Source organism: Gadus morhua, chromosome 9 (genome assembly GCF_902167405.1).
Source record: "Gadus morhua chromosome 9, gadMor3.0, whole genome shotgun sequence".
Classification (NCBI taxonomy): Eukaryota; Metazoa; Chordata; class Actinopteri; order Gadiformes; family Gadidae; genus Gadus; species Gadus morhua.
The window spans coordinates 6,005,542-6,016,722 of NC_044056.1; the positions used below are offsets into that span (position 1 = coordinate 6,005,542).

At 44.2% G+C, this 11,181-nt stretch overlaps 2 protein-coding genes across 2 annotated transcripts in view; both read right to left on the reverse strand.

Annotated features, from left to right (window-relative positions):
- Window positions 1-3,676, reverse strand: part of slc6a13 (solute carrier family 6 member 13) — a 20,481-nt gene extending 16,805 nt beyond the window's left edge. The window contains exon 1 of the mRNA XM_030365381.1: window positions 3,470-3,676. Coding sequence (XP_030221241.1) covers window positions 3,470-3,476 — 7 coding nt within the window. The 5' untranslated portion in view covers window positions 3,477-3,676. The remainder of the gene's footprint in view (window positions 1-3,469) is intronic.
- Window positions 3,677-6,305: 2,629 nt separating this feature from the next.
- On the reverse strand, window positions 6,306-11,029 carry LOC115550949 (aldo-keto reductase family 1 member D1). The gene is made up of 9 exons (XM_030366358.1): window positions 10,850-11,029; window positions 10,593-10,760; window positions 10,091-10,207; window positions 9,258-9,335; window positions 8,836-8,958; window positions 8,141-8,250; window positions 7,433-7,598; window positions 6,901-6,983; window positions 6,306-6,677 (listed from the first exon to the last, which is right to left on the reverse strand). Exons 1-9 carry the CDS (start codon window positions 10,940-10,942, stop codon window positions 6,635-6,637), a joined length of 981 nt encoding a protein of 326 aa, XP_030222218.1. The 5' UTR covers window positions 10,943-11,029; the 3' UTR covers window positions 6,306-6,634.
- Window positions 11,030-11,181: the final 152 nt, after the last annotated feature.

The window sequence follows — 11,181 nt, forward strand, 5'->3', positions numbered from 1 at the left end:
GGCCTTCCAAACTTCAGAGGTAAACTGGGCCCTCGATCCGACAAAAACTCCTGAGGAATCCCATGTAGCCGAAAATCATGCTCCACAATGAGCTAAGCTGTCTCTCCAGTTGAGGGAATCTATGGCAGGGGAATGAAGTGAGCATCCTTGGAAATCTGTTGACCACCACAATGATGGTAGTTAACCCTCGAATCACTGGCAGCACTGGCACACATCCATATAAATGCGTGAGCAGGGTGTGGGGATGGGAAGGGGAAGTAGGAGGGAGGGAGGCAGGTATGAAGGCCCGGCCATCCTCTCAAACAGTTTTCTACGTGAACCTGTGCTGGATGAACTCTTGTTCTCTTGGTGACGAGACGACCAGTCAGCTGGGAGGAAGGGGTCAACTGCAGCCCCTGGAAGCGAGGAGCAATGATGTTCACCACCGTTTGAATCTCCCATAGAACAGGAGCAATGATGTGGGCTATAGGAATGATTAGATCTGGGGAAAGTGGCTTTTCCAAGGGATCTAACTGGTACATGTCCAATTGTGATACTTCTGGCAGGCCCATACAAGCCAGTGTCGCTAGTCTTGTACAGCCAATTTTGACGCAACAAGTTCCCAATTCAAGTCATTATTCTGTTATCCCTGAATGTATGGAACCAAGAGAGCAATGTACATTGCACTTATTGTACGTGCTCTGGGAGGGACTTTGAGAAAAATCAGGATGTCATCAAGATACAAAAAGAGGAATCAAGTAAACATGTTCCTGAGTACACCGTTAACAAATGCTTCACATATTCCTGGGCATTGGTGAGACCAAAGGTTATGACCAAGTATTTATAATATCCACTACGGGTGTTGAATGTGGTCTTCCACTCATCATCCTCCTGGATTCCCCCCAGGTTGAAGGCATTCGGTAGGTTGTGTTTGGAAAAAAACTGTTGCTCCCATTGGCATAGTCATAGGGGCAGTTCAGGGGAAGCTCCCTAACCCAAATCTTACTGAGGGCAGCTCCCGGATCAGTGTACTCTGAAGGTACTCTGCAGCGATCATTTTTCACAGGGGTATCTGGTCGGACCTTTGCGACAGACACTGTAGCTCTGAGGGCTAATTGAGTGGAGAGAGAGGTCACGATTGGTACCCAAGACAGGAATGCCCCGGTGGCCCAGTCTAGGTAGTGCAGCATGAGTCAGGGGTGGTGCAGCACCAGAGGAAGTGACCAGGTGGAACTGAATAGTCTCTGAGTGAGCAGGTTCTAAGGTAAGTCTGAATAGAACAGTGAGATTTGTGACCTTGCCAGAATCAAGAGGTTTCCCATCCAGTGTGGTCAGAGATAATGGATCCTTTGGTCGTAGGCAAGGGATCGTCCAGCAGTGTCGAGCCCGGGTCTGATCCAAAAAGCAACCAGTTGCCCCAAAATCGTCAAAAGAATAGACGTCGTGACGATTGATTACCGCAGAAAAGACGAGCAGGAGCAAAGGTTCTTGAAATTTGTGGGGTAAGGCAAGCATGTTGGCTCACCAGTGTTCTCCCATTCACTGTTATCCCTTTGCGTTTCCCAGCAACAGGGGGCAAGAAACCCCTCGGAAATGACCTGTCTCGTTGGTCTAGATGCATCGCCTCTCCCGGAAAGGTCTCTCTTTACAGGAGACTCGGGTGTTTCCCGATTGCATAGGCTCTTCATCAGTGACATGGGGCGACCTTGGGGAAGCACTCATCGTGCTGGCAGCTTGGAATCGTATTACTATACACAGTGTGGACTCAGTGGCAAACAGAGTACAGCCGAGAACTTAAATACACACTACACTGATGAAACTAATGGGCCAGTTAATTAACTGAAAATGAGCAACCGCGATCTACAGAACAGAGCCACCATATGGCAAAATGAATAATAAAAAATGTGACCAAAACGCCACTAAAACGATACAATATACATAGCTTTAAAGTCTTTATTTAAACTCCTCACTTTTTATTTTTTGGGTGATATTTTCCTCCTCCTCCTCTGTGTTATCCAATATTTCTGCATTGATTGTATGCACGTGTATCAGCACGTCCAGAACAAGATGTCCAGAACAGCTCAAAACAGTTAAACTTTTTGGGATACCCATTTTATCGCCAAGGTATGATGCCTCAAAGGCGACATGCTTTTAGGGTTCGTAGCTCAATCAAGGGACAACTGACATCTCTCAAACTTTCTATAATGTAATGGATTTTGTTTTACAGCCAAATTAAATAATCGATAAACTCTTATTGCCGGGGTTTGGTGTTTGAAGACCACTCAGCTCAGTTGAATGAAATGTAATGCAATGATTTTTCATTTAATGTGAATTAGATAAACATGAGTATCTGATGATTTTCTTCAAACATTCACTAGAGTCTACTAGACCCACCACTGCAATGATAATTTTTGATTTACTTCACATAGAACAAAACCAAATTAATATACCTACTAAATAATATGTAACATAAGGCCATATTTTGGGTGTTTGATCTGGAAACGTACATGTATGTATTTTGGCCTGAATCTTATGTGTAACTCTTAGTAGGACCTGGCTATTGGTCCTTTAGGTGCTGTTGTTCGTTCATCTGAATGAAGGGACTGTGGGAGAATGTAGGCTATACGCTGGACGTTAGCCTACTGAGCATCGCCTCCAATACCAATCATTACTGTCATACCATACCTGTCATAGCAAATTTTCGACCTAGCGGTCACCACCTGAAATGTATCTCGTTGTAATAATTAATCATTCGTTTTATTTTCAAAAATAAACATGTCCATCATGCCACTAAGCAGCTGAAAGCTTTCTGGTACTGGGATGACATTGATGATTTTTCAGTGAACAATTGCTCACCATGAATTAAAATAGGTGAGCAATTGGTGTGCTCTCTCTCTCTCTCTCTCTCTCTCTCTCTCTCTCTCTCTCTCTCTCTCTCTCTCTCTCTCTCTCTCTCTCTCTCTCTCTCTCTCTCTCTCTCTCTCTCTCTCTCTCTCTCTCTCTCTCTCTCTCTCTCTCTCTCTCTCTCTCTCTCTCTCTCTCTCTCACACCCACATAGATGAGAAAATAAGTAGACAACAGCAGAAATCACAACATGCATTCTAACTAACTCACTACAAAAGAGTATCTCAGCAGTACTGAAGGCCCACAGTTATGTTCTCTCATTAGCTTTTGATAAAGAAAGCGAAGCTTTGTTAACACATCCGTCTTCACACTGAGAAAATCCCCGATTGAACTACAAATCCAAGAAATACACGATCATATAATTTGCATCAAAACTATCAAAATCTACAATAACCACTTTCAATTATTGAACAGCCATTAAACAAACAGATTCCAATCTTCAATATTACATTCAACCATTTCCCATTCCTCAGGTTGTATATTAACTAACATTCATTCAACAGCGAAACTCCAAGTATTAACAAAAAAATTACGCAATGTTTCCAAAAGTTGGGCTCATGACTCTGAAAACAAAAACATGCCTCACCTTTCATGGTAACATAGAGTGATGACTCCCGGTAGGGAATTAGCGGCTAGGTGAGCGATTAGGTAGCACGTTCCGCTATATAGCACGCATAGCAGGGCGGGGGACCCGACTGCTGCAGAAACCTTTGGTGCAGCCCTCAATGAGGATTCCTCCTGCACCCTCTCTTTAGCCCTGCATCTCCTCCTCCTCCTCCTCCTCCTCCTCCTACCCCCCAGCCCCCTCCCAGGCCCATTCAGAACAACACCACCCTCACTGCCCCCCCCCAACAAACACGCATAGGGCAACGCAACAACGCACACACACTCAGGCTGAGAGGTCTGAGCTGTCCTCGCGTGGTGGAGGGATTGCGTAACCTCTTGACACACATACACATACACACAGACACAGACACACACAAACAAGTGCGCGCACACACACACACACACACACACACACACACACACACACAAATCCACACACACACACCCTCACGCTCTGCCCCTTTCTCTCTCCCAGTCTCAATCTCTCGCAGTCTCTGCTTCACTGTCCCTCTCTCTCCCTCTCTCCCTCTCCCTCTCCCTCTCCCTCTCTCTCTCTCTCGCTCTCTCTTTTCCTCTATGACTCTCTCTCTTTTTGCCTCTCTCCCTCTAGGACTCTCTCTGTCTCTTGCTGTGACACTTTACCTCTCTGTCTCCCTCTCACTAGGACTAGACTAGTCCACATTGAGGGTGAAAAACCCCTGGAGATGTGCATGGTTTTAGGGAGGCCACTCACACACTGACCCACTCAGTCACTCATAAGGCAAAACATACGGTGGGGCTGGATAATACAACATAACAATCATCAATACAAATAGCGAGAGTCACAACATAAAGATATCCATACCAACACACACACATACAAAAAATGCATCACCATACGCATATAAACATGCACACACATTCTAAGGAATAAATAATGCATATTTTTGGGGGTTCAAAGGTCGAGCAATCCATAAATGCCCCCTTACACACAAATCAACACCCTCACATCCGCACACACATCCGCACGCACACACACACACACACACACACACACACACACACACACACACACACACACACACACACACACACACACACACACACACACACACACACACACACACAGGTCAGGGCAGAAGAGTTTTAAAGGCTGTCCTCCCTGCTTCTGATTGTGCTGTTAATAAAACATCAGCCTTGCTTCACTGGAGCTCCTACTCCCAGAAACACATCCATGATTCAGAACCCCCCGCCCACACACACACACACACACACACACACACACACACACACACACACACACACACACACACACACACACACACACACACACACACACACACCAACGACCGGATCCGTTTCCCCCTACTCCCAAACAGACCCCTCGGCCCATTCACTACACTTTCCCATAGTAGGGGTCCCATAGCTGGGTTTGTGTGGGGGTCATGTGCCTCCAAAAATCCCCAAGGCCGTTAGCTGGGGGACGGGGGACGGGGGGGGGTGAGTAAGGGAGTTATGGGCTTTCTCTCTGACAGGTTGACTAAAGAGGGGGGAGAGAGTGATGTTTACCATTTACTATTTAGTCATTTAGCCAACGCTTTCATCCAGCGCGACTTGCGGTGAATGTGGGTTTAGGGTCAGTGTTGGATGCATGTCGTTAAGGAGAATGGGGTTTGGGGAATCTCGCCTTCTTGGTAGACTGGGAAACATTGGGGTTCCAACCCGGAAGCTCAGCGGGATCCAGGCTCACCTGGGAGAGAAGCACCCTGACCACTACAGGCCCCATGTCCCCGTGCAGTGTGATCCGTCTTCCTGTCTAGTTCCTCTAAGGAAGCGTCTTTTAACTACCGCTCCTACGCCCAGGGATTCATTTGGACAGGAGGAGCAACCGGACAGGGATAATAGTAGCAGATCTGATTTGTTTTTGCATAAATGTCAAGGAGGAAGGAGGGGTGATGCATCTTGCTCAAGGATGCCCGCAGGGAGACATTGGGGTTGGAACTCAGAACCTTTTATCCCAACCACCTGACGTATGATTGGTTAACATTATCTTTAAGATAAGATTAACTTCATTAATGCTGGATGGAAATTCCTTATTTGAATGGTGGAATCACTAAGATAGGGACATATACTGTACATACAGTGAATAAGATCACTGTAATGGTTTCTTGGATCAGCAGTATAACCTTTACTGTTACTTATGCACTACATATTAGTGAATGCAAGAACAACATTTGCATAATAATTAATAACTTGTAATAATTTTGTTTCAAATGTGCTGCTGTATTTCAAAACCTAGAATACATTTTCAAATTAAGAAATAGCCTTTGGGCTTGAAATTGGATGAAAATTTTGCACAAAAATACACACTCTGTGTCAACGTTGCGCTGTTCCATCGAATCAAAATTTAATACCCTCTCAGCGAACAAACATGTCAGATGAAGAGGAATCGAGGGAGCTCACATCAAAGAAACATGAACACGTTTTCTGCTCTCCTGGCCTTAACTGCATTCATATTTGATGCAGCACCCAAACAGTTTTAGCACATCTAAATTGGATGAAATTCACACAGTATTTGCAGTGCAAATCTATATTTATGCCCAACACACTATCGCCGATGTTATAATGCTAACATAACTTAGGTTTTTCAGAGTTGCCAAATGAGAACTCATGACCCCTTTACATTGCATTATAGCTGACACTATAGGGCATCTGCAAATCAGAAGTCCCTTCCCGCTTCTTTAAACCAGGTCCCAAACCAATATTTACGACAGCAATCAAGTCATGATTCTTGCATGGCTTCGTTGTATTTTAAAAGGGAAATAAATACACAGGTATGATGAATAATATCAACTTTAATTGTTTATTGGTTACTATGACAGACAGTTATTTTGTTGTTATTATAGAATGTCTATCGTCAGTTAGAAAATTTTACAATTGGATAGAGTGTATTGAATGTGGAGGCCCCTAAAGGAATGACTGCCTCAAAGTGATTTTATTGGATGTGAGCTGGCGCCATCTAGAGTTTAATAATGGAATCTCTCTAGAGTACAACATGGCCATGAGATTCATTATAAACAGATAGCGTTTGTAATCCCGAAGTTGAGGTGATATGATGATGATGATGATGTATGATCAGATACATTTGTATCATGGAACGGATAGTCTAATACTCATCATGGAATGGATACTCGGGATGATCGGCCCACCTGTGTAAAAAATTGTTCTGCTTTTAATTGACCATGATGATGACATCATCAATGTAATAACGTTCAAATAAATAAGATGTTAGGAACACACTAGCTGTTCCTAACATCTTATTAACTGTAACTAACTGTTTTAACTTTTAAGCTCCGTAAAAGGACTATAAATCCAGCACACCTAGCACACATTCACTACCAAGTAGATAATAAAATACCTCCTAATACTTACATTAACAGCTGCACAAAACGAATGTTTTTATTCAGCATTTCGATAGACTTCATTTCCTCCTCAGTGAGGGAAAAATCAAATATCTGCAAAGAGAAACAGGGTGTAACTCCATTGCGATGATTCCTAATTCTGATTCCTAATATAACCTATTAATTAATTTTGCTGTTATCTAGACTGACATAGAATCAACTAACCATTTTCCTTCATTGATTTTTGTCTGAAACAATGATTGATAATGCTGTTATGGCATATCCTGCTGCATAGTCAAATTCAATAATCCAGTTCAGGGTTGTCCACTCTATTGCAAAATGAATGAATATGTGGAAATTTGAACATTAACCACTTCAATGTTCCATTCGGTAACAACATTGTCAAACAATGAATGATATGAATGAATGACGGCTCGAAATGTGTGCAAAACTTTGTCAACAACGAAAGATCGACTGCTAGAAATGTACGTAAAACATTGTAAATAATGAATGACTGCCACACATCTCCTCAGTTCATCCGACTGGACGTGCACCAAACTCACCTGGTAGTTGTGGTGAATGCGCTGTGGGCTGAAGCTCTTGGGGATCACCACCACCCCGCGCTGCACGTTGAAGCGCAGGGCCACCTGGGCGCTGCTCTTGCTGTACTTCTTCCCGATGGACACCAGCACCTCGTCTTCCAGCAGGGGTGGACATTTTAGATTCACCCTGTAGGTCAGATATTAAACAAGGCTCTACTTTAGAGGTGCGTTCCTCGTAACATGCATTCCTTTCGTTTGCCCTGCCTCCGTGTTCTCAGCGCGGGGAACTTGTTTTCGGGTCATCACAACCTTGCTTGTCCATCCGGAACAAACTCCCTGAGCACGCAACACTTTGTTGGAATAAATCAGGGCTCAAAATGTTTCTGTTCGCCACAGCTTTTTGTTCCAATGGTTGTCTGCACATGAACTAACTTGTACCTTTAATTCACATTTCTCTTGTCAATGATTGTCCTTTATAACCTTGAACCGATCGTCCTTTTGATGTTTTTATAATGTGATCCCGGAGTGTTTTAAGCACTCTGAACTGGACCTTGCATTTGACAGGGGCCAATAAACCTGCCTTTCTAAAATGTGGGGGAGAAGGGCATAGCGGGTACAGGCTGTTTGACTCCTGATGTTATTCAGCTGTTTTACCCACACCAACGGCCCATACTGTTCACACATTCGTGGGGATTGGAGCCCTATCCCTTCCTTGCACACCAAATTTACCAAGACGGATCCCTGGAGGTTCCGATGGGGCTGTACCCCACCACCACGATGTCCTTCTGCCGGCAGTACTCTAGGAGCTTGGGCTGGGTGAAGTAGGGGTGGCATTCAATCTGAAGGGACAAAGACACCAAAAGTCACACACAGAAAGACCCAAGACAATCATAGTCACCGCTGGGTGTCACCTTACTATGGACTGGTTTTATTACTGTGCTGGCAAACGGTCGCTGGGCGGGTCTATGTTTTGAGCTCATGGTCTGCACACCACGACCAGGTTAAAATCCTTGTTTGTCAAATATCAAACATTTATAAACTGTTGTGTTCAATACGTTCTTTATCTTCGACTCCTCTATTAACCCTTGTGCCACCCGCTATACATATATAGAACCCAGTGATATCTCGGTGTTATCAGCGAACAGCCTTGAAATATCCGATATTATAATCAGTAACCTTGAAATATATGATATTGTAAAGCAAGGCCTTGAAACATCCAAAATTACAGATACATCCATGATATTTTTTAACGACAACATGGATCTTACAGACAAATGTTTTCACATGCGTATGTGCCACAGTCCTCCCCCCTTTACCGTGGGGGGTAGCTACAGTGTCTTTGACATCCCTTTCTGACATGCCTACTGACTACAACCACTAAGAAGTGGTTGCCTTCTAAGCCAGGGGTTAAAGGTCAACCTCACCTGGTTGGACACAGGCTTGTGCTTGAGGCCTGGCTTGTTGAACAGCAGTTCAAGCTGCCGGCGGTTGAAGTTGGACACGCCCAGAGACTTCACCAGACCGGCGTCTTTGCATGCCTCCATCGCCTGTTTCACAAGGGACAAGGAGCTCCATTAAACCAAAGACAAAAAATGAACCCAAACAGCAGACGGAGAAGACAGAAACCCCCTTTGTGTCCTTTGGTGCAAGGTAACATAAGTAGGTCAGCTGTGACAGACCAAAGCAGTCATGCAGCAACCCTTTGAGCGGCGTCATGTTATATCATTCAAAGAGGCAATATAATTAGGATGTAGATAACAAAATAAGAAGATAATTTAATGCAGTCGATAATATGAATGATTGATGATCAATTATGATCAATAATCAAGAGCAGAGAAGGGCTCACCTCCCAGGTTGCACACAGGTCGGTATGGTGGTAGATGTACTTTCCATTCTCGTCTCTGGGATAGAAGTCATTACCGGGCTGCAAGGTACAAATCAAGTGGGTTTACAAATATGAGGGCCAAATTTCACAATAACGAGGTGTACACACGAAAGGACAAATAGAACACAATAAACCTAACTCCAGTGAATATGCAAACAACCATGCAGTAATTCCATAAAGTCCAAAGGTTCCACTTGGAGGATATTCCAATGCTATAGTACATTCATCATTCCACCTTCTATCCACTATTTTATTTGCTGTCCACCTGATGCGGTTACATTCAGGGCATTTAGCAGACGCTTTTATCCAAAGCTATTTACATCGGTTAATACACACATTGACACACCAACGGCAGAGACAACCATGCAAGGCGACAGCCAGCCAGTTAGGGTCTTGCTCAGGGACACATCAACATTCAGTTAGGAGGAGCCGGGGATCGAACTAGCAACCTATCGGTTACAAGACAACTGCTCTACCTCCTGAGCTAAGCCAACCCTGAAATGGAGAGAGAGGGGGAACTCTGCCAGATCGCGGTGTATTAGGTCATGCTGTTCACGTCTCTACAACAGGGTTTAAATAGTCACAGGCTAAGGGAGGGGGAGATTTGGCCGTTCAGTTATTTTACTTTGGTTCTGGTCAGTTCTCTCTCTGTAGTTCCTACTCATGTACCTAGAATCCCGGCACAATCTGTCCAGCTGGCTCTGACGAGTCTATCTGTCAAGCTAGGCTCTGGGAAATGATTATTTTTGCATGCATTTGTTGTTCCGGGAAGGAGGTCGCGTGGCTACACTGACCTTGAAGGCCATGGGAAGCTCAACGATGTACAGGTCCACATAGTCCAGTTTCAAGGCCTTCAAAGTGCTCTCCAAGGCTGGCCTCACCATCTCTGGGGGCTGGAATGTGGACCACAGCTGGAAGAAATCATAGGGAGAGGTTTGATGTAGACAATAATACAATCTCCTTGCCATTGGAGAAGAGCCTGGGTTAAACAAAAATTCATCAACATACCAAATGTAGAAGATTGAATTGTTTTGTATTACTTTGATATTTTACATTTATTTATGTTTTTAATATGCTACATAATAGGTTACTTCTTATACAGCCCATTATTCTACAAGGTCAACTTGTTGTATCATTTGTTTATCCATGGCTTATCGTCTGATCTTCCTTTAACTTTTGGTGCTCATTTCACGACACCATAATATTGTACATGTTCCCAAGTGCTTCAGTGATTATTTTCTATAAAACCGAATGAGTAGGAGTGTAGACTGGCCTGACCCCAGTGACTAAACGCACCTTTCCACAGTAGAAGATATCCTCTCTCTTGACCGTCCCATCAGCTATCTTCTCCCTGATAGCTTGACCCACTTCATGTTCGTTGAAGTACACCAAAGCCCCATCAAAGTGTCTATAGCCAACATCAATGGCGTTCTTGACACACTCTAGTGCGGTGCCTTTGGCTGTCTGGAAAGAAATGGCATGGTTACAAAACAGCAAAAGGTAGTTTGACAATGTAGCCTGCAGGTGGGAATTATAACAACAAACAAATTTACCGATCTGGGGTCAGCATAGGTCCCCAGACCCAGCAAGGGGATTCGGTTGCCATCGCTCAGCGGGACAGTGTGGCTGTCTGCTGTCAGGTCCATGTCTGTGAGAGTATAGGCAGTAGAGCTCGGTCAGCTGCCTGGGATGTTTAAGCCCCCCCCCACACACACACACGCTGCTTTGAAATAGCTGACTTATTGGAAGATCAGGAGGGTGAGGCTGTGCTGACTTAGCTTATCTCAAAATAAAGACCTCCTCTTGTGAAAGAATTGTATGAGCCCTTTTGGTTTGCGCTGTAATCTGCAGCATGATGTTATCAAAAGTTTGACAATTAATTTTA

Bases quoted from the DNA above. Each gene is read 5' to 3' on its own strand.
- LOC115550949 (XM_030366358.1), bottom strand. From the start codon at position 10,942: ATGGACCTGACAGCAGACAGCCACACTGTCCCGCTGAGCGATGGCAAC. The intron at 7,599-8,140 runs GTAAATTTGGTG...TCTGACCTACAG, and splicing joins ACCTCCAGGGATCCGTCTTG to GGTGAATCTAAAATGTCCAC. The intron at 6,678-6,900 runs GTAAGTATTAGG...TTTTTTACACAG, and splicing joins CGTTTTGTGCAGCTGTTAAT to GTGGGCCGATCATCCCGAGT.